Genomic DNA, 13918 nt, shown 5'->3' with positions numbered 1-13918 from the left:
GGTGATCTCATCGGCTGTAAAATACTGAGCAATCGTTGGCGGTCATGGTATCTTGTCTCCAAAATATACAGCATTCAGGAAGCTCAATTTACCCATGAATGCCCAGTATCTCCACGCGAAGCGCTTGGTCAAAGGATTGAATGGGAGGTTGGTGCGAGGGCCCTCAGGGTAGTGGAAAGGACTGGACATCTGAGGCTGGGTGGTGTGGAAGCCGCGGCGGGCAACGGAGGTGGCCATTCTGGCTCGGGTTGCAGATTGGGCGAGCATCTTGGACAGATATTTAGCGTATGGTTGGGAGGGATATAAAATTGGAGAGTTGACCGTACCTTGGAGAGTCCTGATGCGGTAGAACTGGCCTAAATTGTGACTTGATAATTCAAGGATCTGACACTCGTCAGGATGGTCTGTTCCGGAATAGGGATCCGCGATGACTCAGCAAATGTTTAAAACCACGTGACATATATCTAGAAGAAAAATGTTTTTGCAACAGTGCGCAACACTGCCAATGATGGGCCGAGGACATTCTCCTAAGAATCGAGTCTGAAGTTCCAAACACCTTCCACATAGCGTCTGCCAACCATGGACGACTTGTTCGATGTGTTCGAGGAGAAACCTCCCACTGGACTTCCTCTTCAAGATCATTCCAAGCCTCGAACAAAGAAGGAAAAGAACAGAAAGAGACAGGCAAATGGCGTTATGAAGGATCGTCCGAATGCGGTGGGTGGCCAGGAGAATGGACAGGTTGTTGATACCCTAATGGAGGATATGGATATGGTGGAACCAACCGAGTCGCAAAATAGCGAACCCGATCCAAAACGGCAGCGCCTCCAGCCAGAGCCAGAACCGGTCGTGGCCGATACATTCGAGACGGAGCAGTCGCGAGAGATTGCAGGCTCTGCTGGTCTTCAAGGAACACAAGATACGAAAGCTGTTGTTCTATCACATCAAGTTCGACATCAAGTTGCGCTGCCTCCAGATTATCCATATATTCCAATATCGGAACACAAACCACCACAAACACCCGCAAGAACATGGAGCTTTACTCTTGATCCCTTCCAACAGGTGTCAATTGCGTCAATCGAAAGGGGGGAAAGTGTTCTGGTATCCGCTCATACTAGTGCTGGAAAGACGGTGGTTGCAGAATATGCTATTGCGCAAAGTCTGAGAAATAACCAGAGAGTTATCTATACAAGCCCTATAAAGGCGCTGAGCAACCAGAAATACCGAGAATTCGCAGCTGAATTCGGTGATGTTGGATTAATGACCGGTGATGTTACCATAAACCCTACGGCGACATGCCTTGTCATGACGACTGAGGTATTACAATTTGCTAGATATCTTGTTTATTGATGAAGCACTAATCAGGTCACAGATTTTGCGATCCATGTTATACAGGGGCTCAGAAATCATGCGCGAAGTGGCTTGGGTGGTTTTCGATGAGATACACTACATGCGAGACAAGAGTAAGTTTTTTCATGTTAATAACTCTGTCTTGAAATTTCAAAGTGTTAACGTTTTTGCAGCTCGTGGTGTTGTATGGGAAGAAACCATTATTCTTCTCCCAGACAAAGTTAGATATGTTTTCCTCTCCGCAACAATTCCGAATGCGATGCAATTTGCGGAATGGATTACCAAAATGCACAACCAGCCGTGCCACGTCGTCTACACTGATTTCCGGCCAACACCCTTACAACATTATTTTTTCCCTGCTGGCGCCGATGGAATCCATCTTGTTGTTGACGAGAAAGGAGTGTTCCGTGAGGAGAATTTCCACAAAGCCATGGAGACCATCGCTGAGAAACAAGGAGATGATCCAGCAAACGTGATGGCTAAGAGGAAAGGCAAAGGAAAAGACAAGAAGACGAATAAGGGAGGAGAGAGCAATAAGGGCCCATCTGATATTTACAAAATCGTGAAGATGATTATGCTGAAAAACTATAACCCGGTCATCGTTTTCAGTTTCAGCAAGAGGGAGTGCGAAGCCTTTGCACTACAGATGAGCAAGATGGCATTTAACGATGAATCGGAGAAGGAGATGGTCAGCAAGGTGTTCAATAGTGCTATTGAGATGCTCTCCGATGAGGACAAGGAGCTGCCGCAGATTAAACACATTCTACCATTGCTTCGTCTCGGGATCGGGGTTCATCACTCTGGCCTTCTCCCCATTCTCAAAGAAACTATCGAAATTCTCTTCCAGGAAGGGTTGATTAAGGTGCTTTTCGCCACAGAGACGTTCTCCATCGGTCTAAACATGCCTGCAAAGACAGTGGTTTTCACAAGTGTTCGGAAATTCGATGGAGTAAGTCAGCGCTGGATTACTCCGTCTGAGTTTGTGCAAATGTCCGGCCGTGCTGGACGTAGAGGCCTTGATGATCGCGGTATTGTCATTATGATGATCAATGAGGAAATGGATCCAACCGTTGCTAAGGAAATCGTCCGTGGGGAGCAAGACAAACTTAACTCGGCTTTTTATTTGGGATATAACATGATATTGAACCTGCTACGTGTGGAGGGAATATCGCCAGAGTTTATGTTAGAGCGATGCTTTTATCAATTCCAAAATGCGGCTAGTGTAGCGGGATTGGAAAGAGGTATGTGTTCAACAGCCCTAATATTATAAATAAAGGCTTTTTTCTAATGGTAATAGAATTGGCTGAGTTGGAGAATGAATATGCTGTGATGACAATTCCCGATGAGGGGACGATCCGGGAATATTATGAGCTACGCCAAAACATCGCCACGTACACCTCTGATATGCGTAGCGTTATCAGCCTTCCAAACTATTGTGTACGGTACATTCAGCCAGGGCGGCTTGTTCAAATACAATACATGGATTATGATTTCGGCTGGGGAGCTGTTGTCAGCTGTCAAAAGAGAAAACCCCCTCGAAACGCGCCAAATGAAGAATATCCTCCACATGAAAGTTTTATTGTCGATGTCTTGCTACAAGTCGCAGAGGGCTCGTCTTCCCCAACGAGAGCTGGCCAACAACCTCTTCCCCCTGGGATCCGGCCTTCCCAGCCGGAGGGGAAATCCAAGTTAGAAGTTATACCAGTGCTTCTCAGTTGTTTAAAAACCATCTCCCATCTTCGGATTCGATTGCCTCAAGACCTTAAGCCAATCAGCGCGAGGAGTGAGGTTAAAAAACACATTGTGGAGATCCAACGGCGATTCCCGGATGGAATTCCCCTTTTGGACCCAATTGAAGACATGGGAATAAAGGATGATTCTTTCAGAAAACTCCTTCGGGTACGTGCCGCGGCAGTTCTTAATTTCAGTCCCCCAGCGCGCCCCCCACCATTTTTTTCTTCTTTAAATAAACATGTGCTAATTTCTGGAGCAGAAAATTGAGGTATTGGAATCACGTCTAATGTCCAATCCACTTCATAACTCCCCGCGACTTCCAGAATTATATGACCAATACGCGGCAAAAACCGAACTTGGATCCAAAATCAAAGCAACAAAAAAGAAGATTGCGGAAGCCATGTCGATTATTCAATTAGACGAGCTAAAATGTCGGAAACGGGTGCTTCGTCGCTTCCAGTTCATCAACGAGGCAGAAGTTGTGCAATTGAAAGCTCGCGTCGCATGTGAGATCAGTAGCGGCGACGAGCTAATGCTGAGCGAGCTGCTTTTCAATGGGTTTTTCAATAACCTCACACCCGAACAGTGTGCTGCAGTTCTTAGCGTGTTTGTCTTTGAGGAGAGTTCCAAGGAGACACCGCCGATTTCCAAGGAAGAGCTCGCGAAGCCACTGAGAGATATCCAGGCGCAGGCCAGGATTATTGCCAAGGTGTCGCAGGAGTCCAAACTGGCGGTCAATGAGGACGAATATGTGAAAGGATTCCGATGGGAGTTGATGGAGGTCATTTATGAATGGGCGAAGGGGAAGTCATTTGCGGAAATTTGGTAAAGTTTTTCTCCTCAACCTCAGAATTTTTTTTCCACTACTAGGCTAGGAGCTTTTTCTCCCTCATTGTTCTTCGCTAACATGTGATTTGCTCACAGCAAAATGACGGATGTTTACGAGGGAAGCTTGATCCGGACATTCCGTCGACTGGAGGAGTGTATGCGGCAAATGGCCCAGGCAGCGAAAGTTATGGGCAGCGAAGATTTGGAGAAGAAGTTCGAGAAGTCTCTCGAGATGGTGAAGCGGGATATTGTTGCGGCACAATCTCTCTATCTCTAGAAGGTGACTGATTCCAGCTTTGATACCTGCCTACCACTACTGCGGCATCTGCTGGTCTATATGTGCTCTTTTTGCTTGTTCTTCTTCTTCACTTATTGCTTGTGGACATATATATATCCATGAGTTCATGTAGGGTTCGTAGGCACTATACGCACAAATTCTCGCATGGCACCGTATCGCATTATCAGGAGTTCGGGAAGCGTTACTGCCACGGGAAATTTTGTATGGGTATAATCGCGACCTTGGTGTGCTTTTCTGATTTCCCGTGTGGGTCTTCAATTTTAACTTCAATTTCCGTTGAAAATAGGCCGTAAGATGCCTTCTACAGATAGCATGGTGATTTGTGCCTGAATACTCGGGTGCCGAGCTATAAATCTCCAGATCGCGTGGGACAATATTGGAAGAGCGGTGGTATATTGAAACGGTGTAATGACAGGGTAATGTGACTGTGTCGTTGCCCGTTGCAACCTAGGAAACGTTTGTTTCGTCCTGTCAAGTGATGCAATAATACGCCAAGTCCGATATTTTTGCTGCGGACCTGTTAAAATTACCAATACCAATACAATACCAAGCCCCAAATCTCTCCCCACTCAACTTCCTCGACTTTCCTTTCCTCAACTTCCTCCTCCATTTGCAGCTCTCTTCTCGTCCATATCCTCTCCTAACTAACCTATCTCTAACATATGCATTCTCGCCTCCCTCTCTGATATCAGTGTCCAAATATAGTACTCGTCTTGCCGTTCGTTGCTGGCATTCCCTCTTGTGTCTCCTCCCTGCTTCTTCCCAATATGAATAGCCTGCTGGCAACACCCCCTGTTCCACCACACTTCTACGAGCACTGCCGACTCTCTCCCTCCCGGTCCAGTGAGTTCCTCTTAAATGACAATAAGCGTAGTTGCGTATATGCTGACCTTTTGTGTGCCTACCAGTGTCCTCTACCAATCCTAGTGGCAACAGAAAACGAAAAGCTGAAGATGATTACCTCCCAAGCGACCATGACACTCGAATGTCCGCTTCTCCTTCGAACTCCCCAGCGTTTCCCCCGAGGCCACTACCTGCTTCTCGTCAGATCAAACGACCGAGACCAAATATTTCAGGTCGGCCCTTATCTTTATCCCGCCTGTTGGAGACGCTGGATACCGATGCCCTTCGTTCCGTCTTACGGTCAATGTGTGACAGACACCCAGAGCTTGCAACGGAAGTGGTACATACCGCTCCTCGACCAAGCGTTAGCTCTGCCTTGCAGGTTCTAAACAACTACCAATCAGCCCTCCATTCTTCTATCCCTCTTGGAGGGAATTCCTCTTCAGATTATGCATATAACCGCGTCCGCCAGCATATTGTCAACCTCCTCGACGCCTTGAGTGATTTCACACCTCACTTTCTACCACCCAACGAATCCCAGACTTCGACAGCCTTAAGTTACCTTGACGGTGCCACTGAGATTCTACATCGACTCCCCAGGTGGGACACGCCGCAAAACAACTTAGAGAAAGATGCCGCCTATGAGGAAATGGCTAAAGCGTGGATACTGGTTATTCGGGAAGCTGGGAAACGTGGCGGCGGCATCCAGTTGCAATATGGCGGATGGGATGAGAAACTTTCAAAGCACAACCAGACAGCCGGAGGGAAACTTCAGGACGCTGTCGACGTTCTGAGTTCTAACCTTGGTTGGATGGGGACCAGTCAGGATTTGTCTAATAATCAGGGAGTGGATACTTCATCGATACGCCAGCAGCTCCTTTCTGGCACTTACGGCAGTGGTATGCCACTGAAGGTCGGCCGCTGGTGATCAGAATTCGCCGCTTCTCTCAATGTACAGGACAGAATACCTTATTTTTGGCTATCTTGTTCTACATTTTAGATCCTCCCGTCTTTTTGAAAGAAATTTCTTGTGGTAAATAAGCCCATTCCCCCAGCGGAACATAACTTTTTCCGTTTCTCTTTTTCTTTCATCTTAACGACACGGCTACGATACCCACCGCACATGGAATTAGAGTTACACATAGCCCACTACTGGCGTTTATTTTCATTTTCATGTGATCTTCTCTGTTCCCATTTGATCAAAGTCGCTTCTTGCAATACCATTCCATGTTCTACATGCCTGGAATAACAAATCTTCGGGAGATTTTATTTTCTCCCCTTTATTTTTCTTTACTCTCTACAGCCAGCCCTCTTCCCTTCTCTGTTTCTATTTTCTACTTTTTGATTTTATTCTTTTCTCTCGTGAATATCCAGCGTGCCAATCCCTTTCGCAGCATCCACTTTCAATATTTCCCCCTTTCAATTCCCTCATCTTTATATTTGCTTGTCGTTTACATTGATGACACTTCCCATTTCACAATCATTAAACGTGTACCCTACATAAACATCTATCCCACTATGGATACTACCACCCCGACATGCGTGTTTAGCTGATTCCACTTTTGTTGTCAGGCCAGGAGCCCGTTTCGTCCCATTCTCCTAAGTGCCACCCAGCTTGTGTCTTACAAGCCACCCTTCCCCCATTGGAGATCCTTTTCAAGGAAACAAAATCCAGGTCACAAGCAGCATATGGGCTGAAGGAACAATCTTCTTGTTTCTGTTTTTGTTTCTAGTTCCATTTTATTCCGTCAAGTCAATGCCTTTTGCACTACATAATCCCCGACTGCTTTCTCAAAGAAGTAAAAACATATTTGTCTATATTTCATGTATAAATGAACTGAGAAAAAAAATTTCATTTCCATCTATCGTTCCGATGGTAAAAAGTATTTAACAGCCAATAGCATTGTACCCCGATTTCCGGTTCCTGGTTTTACAAACCCTCATGGAAATGTGATAGAACACCCCATACCCTGGAAGAGCTGGAAGAACATGAACACGATCTCCCGTCTACCGTGTTCATACCTCGGTCAACTTATTACATATTGCGCCGATTCATATATATAGCTTCATTAGTCTCGACTGATACCTCAGTTGGCGTGTATGCATTTATCGAAGCATTGGAGGAACTTGGCCAAGTCTCCATAAAAAAATTGACCTAGAATGTCTAATGAATGAAAGAGATTTGGGCTGTCTTCTTCCTTGGCTGCCTCTGCGCGGAGAAGCACTTGAAGCCAGGAAATCTCATGCCTCGTCCAGCGACTCTGGACAAATAAAATCTAAAGCTTAGATTTCTCGCCGCATCAGCCATCCTCATTCAAAATCACCTCTTCTGTCAGTGGGCCTTTGAGAGCGCAGGCGGCACAAACAAGAGTAACTTCGCATAAACATAATTTCCCAATAATATCGTGTGCCACCCTTTCTTTGGTCAGAAGCTCTTTTGCTTGCATGACTACTTGTGGAGGCAGCAACCTCTCGGTTGAATTTTATAATTCCACTCGGATCTATACGTAAATATTGTCCAAGGGCATAACTTCACACTCGCGAGACAGTTAAAGTTTCATTTTACTGTGTATGCCCCTGTTTACTGGTATTCTAGAGCCAAGATTTAGGTCTTAGACCTAGGTCTCATACCGCGCGTAACTTCCATGATAATGCCTGACACCTTGGTATTTACGCATTTTGACTAAAATAATTAGTTATAGGTACATTCAATGAGATAGACTCCCCATTTTCCTCTTCTCATTTGCTTAAGTAGCTTGACCAAAGTGCCCAGTTTTTATCAATATACCCCGTAATGCCTCCAAGTCGCCACGCTCCATGGAATCTTGATGTCAATTCGCTAACTAGTTAGTTAAACGAGTTTGTTGGAGGAATTATCGCGTAACCTATACGTAGTTAGTTCACTAGTTACCGAGTTAATTAACATGTCCTAAATAAGTTTGTCAGTCTCAGCCGCCGGCTTTGCGCCTTCTTTGAGCCTTACGGCCAATCAGGGTTCCATGCAAGCCTGATTGTGACCAGTGAGCTTCGTGATAGTTGTTGCGCTAGTTTAAGGGCTCAATGATAGTTTTGGACCTCCTTAACTGTCGACCATTTCGCGTCGTCCCGTTATTAGGGAATTGTACAGTACGGCGATGCGAATGAACGTCCGTTATTTTGATTCATCTCACTGTCATTCCGTGAAAGAGCCGGAGCACGAAGGGTGCCCCCTAGAGCAATGACGACAAGCATTCCCTTGTCCAATAACTTGAATAAATCCAATTACCGCGAATCGATAGTGTCGAACTTCAAGAAGAGATCCACGTTGTACGCCCTCGTTGCCCTGTCGCTCCTCAATGTATTCCTCCTCACGAACACCCTTTACAGGGCCCGAAGTTCAGGATCAAAGGATTCAACCAGAACTGCACAGATAAATCCTTTCCATCTGCCGGGAAATGTGAATGCGAGTGAAACCGAATTCATCAAACCTGAGGATATTATCATTAGCGGCTTTGTATTCTATGGCCGTCGGGATCGTGTCGAGGCAATGCGCTGCTATGTGGAGGTATGAAGCTCGTCTTCTATTGCAGAGATATAAATAGGCTGTGTGTACCACGATTCGTTTGGGGCTTTGACTGACAGACAGCACGGTTGCTCACAACAGCGCAATTTGGCCGACAATAATGGATGGTTGGATGAAGTATTATGGGTTGTCAATACCGAAAATGAAGATGATCTGAGGTATCTCGATGAAATCCTGGCCAGCTCTCCACGACACAGAAAGCTGGATCTTGGGAGAATGGTTCGAGGCCCAGAGTTCAGACAAATCTGGAAGCATCTCGAGAGGGGCAAGATATACGTTAAAATAGATGATGATGTGGTGAGTAGGGAGAAAGTCTTATTTATTCCCTCTTCTTCGTGAAGGTCAATGCCGACGGGCTGGTAGCAAGTTGCTGATGTTTCCTCGCCATGGCTCTCTAGGTTTGGTTAGCCGACGATACCATTCCTCGAATCGTTGACTGGAAATTAAAGCACCCCAACGATTTCGCAGTCTCAGCAAACATCATCAACAATCCCCCATTGGGCTTCATCCACTACCATGTTGGCGCCCTCCATCCGTATTTCCCTGAATTGGCCAATGGCAAACCATCCACAAATGTCAGCGATAATAAATCATGGAGACCTTCTGATCACCCGCACTGGGAAGGGCCTGATAAGTTTGAATGGGCCCTGGATGCCGCCCCGCCAGCTAAAGGCCATCGATGGTTGCGTGTGAAAGACGACAAAGCTATTGTTCGAACCCCGGCGACGCACCTCAAATACGAAGTATGGGGCGATACCTACACAAGCTGGGCCATCGCCGCCCAGCAGCATTATTCATTTTTAGAAAACTTGGAGAACAATCAGCTTGGCCTTTACAAATTTAATCTCCCGTGGAACATGGATAACGAACGCATAAGAATCAATGTCCTTGCCATTTGGGCCGACGATATACTCGATAACGATATTAATACCTGGCCAAAAGAGAGAAGTGATGAAGAAATGGTTGTTATGGAGCTTCCCAAGCTTTATAGTCGACGTAAGTCTCTGCAACATGCCATCCATGTTTTTTAAACTCTTCCATTCAATAAAAAATAAGCTTCTCCCGTTGTTGTTATCTACCTGGTGTTTTCTACCTCCCATACCATCGTGAAAACTAAGAAACTGAACCATTTTCTAGCTGTCACTATCGTGGGAGAAGCCCTAGCTGTCCATTTTAACTTTCAGCATCAACCTGGAGTGGCGGAAACGGATCTTTTGGACCGATACCGTATACTCGCTAGGGAACGCGCATGTCCTCCGGCGTCGAAACCAGTTTCCTAGTAGACCCAATACATCCACGGATCTTTTGCAGCTCACCACCAAAGTCGCCCAGCTGACAAAATACACCGCATCTTCAGGCTGGCCCCATACCGCCCTCCCTCTCAGTGAAAGGGCCAGGTTTGCCGCAGCAGCAGCAAATTGCATTCGATAAAACTTCGATGCGAAAATGAGAAGAGAGAAACTGCTGCAAAATATCGAGTCTCTGGTTCCATAACGCTTTGTATTCTCTCTTTACCAAACAGAACCAACGATGTCCTGAAGTACCCGCTTTAAAGGATATATATATTTTTTGCAAAGATTTTTGAATCATCCTTCATTGAAAATAGAGCTCCGGCAATTTGTAACTACAAAATTTCCTCTCCCGGTTATGATACATACATTGCTAGTTATTATTCACCCATTTCCTTTCACTGAGCACTTAGGTTTTTTTTTTTTTTTTTTTTTTTTTTTCTCTGTAAATAAGTCATTTTATTTAATGACCCAATATATATATTAATATCTCGCTCAGAAAGAGGGGTCAATATTGCGATTTAGCCTTTGACACAAAAGGAAATGCATATCCTCACATCCTTTCAATCCCGATTCGTAAACGCGGCTGGACCCCAAGAAGGCTTTTAGCAAGTCCACCGGTCCTTGTCTGAGATGAACCAACCGTATCCACCTGTGACCCTAAATAGCCTGCGAATGCAGCACAATCTCGCCGTAAAGTCAGGAAAAGGGTTGTGCGGGTTGTCTCTTATATTCGAGTAGAAGAGCGACGGCATGCTAGAACAATGAGCAATCTTGGAAATTGAAAAAAAAAAAAAAAAAAAAAAAAAAAAAAAAAAAAAAAAAAAAGGGAAAGAAAGGGAAGTAAGGAAGAGAATCTGGTTCTGCTGGAGAAAGAATTTGTTGGATAATCCCACTGTGCTTGGCCGCTTCCTTTTATTCAAGTAGTATATTCTCGCCACATTGCTAGCATAAAAATGGTACAGTTTAATGTACAGTACAACAGACAAAGGCATCCAACAATGAGAGTAAGTATATGGAACAGAGGGGTATAAAAGCGTAGTACGGTGAATATATAGATATACGTGTATTCAAGTCGTTTCTCATGCGTTGAAATCCCCACTGATCAGACAAGCGAGAAAAGCCGAAACAGATATCAAAATATTAGGGAAAAACGGCATGTGTGCACTTCATGTGTACGTCAGACGCTGCAAAGCCAGAGGCTAACTAATCAGGAGCCAAATGTTTCCAATACTGACGAGTTGTTGAGGAAACGGTAAGCAAAGAGTGTATATCGAAAGCAACTGCATACACCAGGTCTTATGACGCTATCTATACATGTGCATCTTTACAAGAGCCCAAGTGAGTGCGAAAATTTATGCCGTATGAGAATGGGTTAAGTAGAATAAAAGAGCCTTTTATCGACTAGCGGGGCAAACTCACGCAGGGACTGATGGGGCTCGAAGTGGTGCTTAATTGTTGATATCGCTCCTCAACCACTGCGGGCAGTTCCTGTGCAGGTGAATACCTACAAGACGGGCTGAGGTCCTCAAAAGAAATAAACCCTTCTCTCGATGTATGGCTTCGTTGCGAACCGCGCCTTGATGCTATTCTTCGAGTTGGAACTGGCACAAGCCCATTGGATCCCTCGGCCTCATGCAATTTGTGAAGTGAATCCTGCGACGCCGGCTTATTCCACTTGCTACGACCGAGCAAGAGTCCGAGAATGACTATCGCGATAACAAGAATTATTCCAATAATTATACTGGATATTTTTGCTGCTTCTGATTTCTTTTCGTCGGGAGATTTGTCAGATAAGTCCCCAGGCGACGAAGTAGGGGTGTTGGGCCCGCTTGGTGCAATCGGGGCAGCGGTTATACTGCCTGGTGATTTTATGGATGAAGTGGAAGTTGTTGTCACATCGGGCGAAGTGGTTATCGTTGCATCTATAAATTGGAAAAGGTGAGCCGCTGTCCATACATACTGTGTGGCATTGAAGTTATACCGATGGATGTCGTTTTTCGAGATGGGAGATGACGATACAGCGTCAATGCCGGCCAATTACTCAGACATTGAACAAATTTCACGGACGGCGGCACCAAACGTATTGATTCGTAGACAGACACTGTCACACAATTTTCACTAGGAGGATGATAATGCAGCGCTCAGGTTAATACCTGCGAAGGCATATTTTTGAGATCCTGAAGGGTGATGTAGGGCGCCTACCAGCTACTTGTGTGATCAGGGCCTTTTATTGTACCATCTCGACATTCAGTTGCGAGTGCGCAACCCTCAGTTCTACTGGGATGGCAACAATAACCATAGGCACCTGATGTTCCCCAGTGTAGAGATCCAGGGCAAGATATAAGTCCAGCTGCAGAGCGACTTCGCGTTAAACAGGTCCATGACTTTTGGGCAGGTTCACCTCAAATATTCAACGAAATTCGTGTGCACATACCTGTGACTGTGCCCTGACTGTCATGAATATAATATCCTATCGCTTCTGGCGGAAGGCCGATGCCAGCAGTGATAGTGGAAGTGATGGTAGCAGCACCCGCGGTGAAATGGCTTAGAGAAAGAAGAGCGATAGAAGCTGATAGGGAGAGTCGGAAGCGGTCCATTGGCCCATCTGCTTCAATTCATGAAGAGAGGGTAGAAGTCAATGAGCAGTAGCAAAGACGTTGAAATCGCGCAGCGATCAGCAGGAAAGAAAAGAGAAATCGACTGCGGTTGACCACCATGGTATATAATAAGAAAGGAGATTGTCTCCTAGGCTGCGTACCGTGGCACAGCATTGGCGAGGTATCCCCTCCCCCTTATTTTCTTTTTCTCATGAGGAAATCAGGGGTTAGTTAATAGTTAAGAATTTCAAGTGAGGGATTGCTTTTGAAGCCCCCCGATTCTGACTGGTAGCAGTTGAAAAGTTTTCTTGGGAGCCTCACGCAGGAGAAATAAGAAGGGTCTGACGGACAAGCCGTTTTTTTTTGGCTCCATTATTTTGTCGATCTGAATAACGTCGAGGAACAGGCGTCCTTTTATGACTAGCCTGTTCGCCTGGAAGGGGTGGTTGGAGCCACTACTCGCCGAGCGAGTAGCAGGATCACTCGGGAAAAGTGAGGAACGTCTGAATAAGAAGTGATGTGCTGTACATAGAAGGATCTAGTCGTCCAGGCCATCATCAGATGTGCTGGCGGCGCTGCCTAGACGTAAGCAGCTGTCACTCTAGATGACAGGAGCAGCGAGCGAAAGACGGCGATATATTCATTGTTGAAAAAGATTTTAACTCCCATGGTCGTAACTTCGAGCCTGGAGGTCGAACCAATCACATTCTGGGCTAACAGTGTTTGCTTTTTCCCAAGCAATAGTGATGAGCGGCCTGCATAAGCATTATCTGTAAATTGTGTGTTTATCGGCTCAGTTCGTATATCCGATTCATGTCCTGTGCGACCAATTCGCTGCGAAAGTAGTACAGGATCTCGTCTCCTTCGTAGGCGTTTATGGTTACATGTATCATCCACAAGCCAAAAGCTGAGTAAAAAAAAATGGTTTGCATGTAGTTGTCTGTAACGTTATTTGAGTTTCAAAGACTTGCGTGTGCAAGAGCAGTTAATTCATACCTGCCTGTGCCTATCCCAACTGCGTTCTGTTGGCGATTTTAAAACAAGCCTTGTAGGGCAAATGGGGTGAAGGATGAGAAAAAAATTTGCAATTTATTGCCTGTTCTTCCGCATGATCAAATTTGTGTGGAGGGATTTCGTGGAGGTTTCGTAAACTGGTGTAAATTGCATTAAGGCTTGAAATGTCTCAACAGTGGAGAGAAGCCTGTACATATATCCAGAAGGCGATCTTAATCGCATATCATTTTAATCTCCGATCCCATTGATCGGCATAGCCGCGACAGCAGAACAGACCCAAACCTGAAAAGACTGTGTAATATCGCCAGGGGGGTCCGATATTTATAAACCACACTGTTCGGAGCAAGCGATTTTATAAAATAACCAAGAAGTGGAGGGATGATTAGTTCGAAATGGACAA

General features: G+C 45.5%; 5 protein-coding genes across 5 annotated transcripts; 3 read left to right on the top strand and 2 right to left on the bottom strand.

Moving 5' to 3' along the window:
- Window positions 1-42: 42 nt before the first annotated feature.
- Window positions 43-267, bottom strand: HCAG_05593 (conserved hypothetical protein; the record flags this gene model as incomplete). Its single annotated transcript, XM_001540076.1, has 1 exon — window positions 43-267. The coding sequence occupies one exon, from the start codon at window positions 265-267 to the stop codon at window positions 43-45; it is 225 nt and encodes a 74-aa protein (XP_001540126.1).
- A 312-nt stretch (window positions 268-579) lies between these two features.
- HCAG_05592 (ATP-dependent RNA helicase DOB1) lies at window positions 580-4189 on the top strand (the record flags this gene model as incomplete). Its single annotated transcript, XM_001540075.1, has 6 exons — window positions 580-1317; window positions 1373-1463; window positions 1524-2591; window positions 2648-3249; window positions 3344-3909; window positions 4009-4189. 6 exons carry the CDS (start codon window positions 580-582, stop codon window positions 4187-4189), a joined length of 3246 nt encoding a protein of 1081 aa, XP_001540125.1.
- Window positions 4190-4977: 788 nt separating this feature from the next.
- On the top strand, window positions 4978-5981 carry HCAG_05591 (conserved hypothetical protein; the record flags this gene model as incomplete). Its single annotated transcript, XM_001540074.1, has 2 exons — window positions 4978-5053; window positions 5119-5981. The coding sequence occupies 2 exons, from the start codon at window positions 4978-4980 to the stop codon at window positions 5979-5981; spliced, it is 939 nt and encodes a 312-aa protein (XP_001540124.1).
- A 2289-nt stretch (window positions 5982-8270) lies between these two features.
- HCAG_05590 (conserved hypothetical protein) lies at window positions 8271-9895 on the top strand (the record flags this gene model as incomplete). The annotated part of the gene is made up of 4 exons (XM_001540073.1): window positions 8271-8597; window positions 8697-8912; window positions 9014-9611; window positions 9753-9895. The coding sequence occupies 4 exons, from the start codon at window positions 8271-8273 to the stop codon at window positions 9893-9895; spliced, it is 1284 nt and encodes a 427-aa protein (XP_001540123.1).
- A 1308-nt stretch (window positions 9896-11203) lies between these two features.
- HCAG_05589 (predicted protein) lies at window positions 11204-12504 on the bottom strand (the record flags this gene model as incomplete). The annotated part of the gene is made up of 5 exons (XM_001540072.1): window positions 11204-11215; window positions 11327-11829; window positions 11868-12025; window positions 12110-12212; window positions 12342-12504. The coding sequence occupies 5 exons, from the start codon at window positions 12502-12504 to the stop codon at window positions 11204-11206; spliced, it is 939 nt and encodes a 312-aa protein (XP_001540122.1).
- Between the last annotated feature and the right edge of the window lie 1414 nt (window positions 12505-13918).

Source organism: Histoplasma capsulatum, genomic scaffold (assembly GCF_000149585.1).
Source record: "Histoplasma capsulatum NAm1 scaffold_5 genomic scaffold, whole genome shotgun sequence".
NCBI classification, from domain to species: Eukaryota; Fungi; Ascomycota; class Eurotiomycetes; order Onygenales; family Ajellomycetaceae; genus Histoplasma; species Histoplasma mississippiense.
The sequence above is the reverse complement of the archived record's forward strand: the minus strand, read 5'-3'. Positions and strand labels throughout refer to the sequence as shown.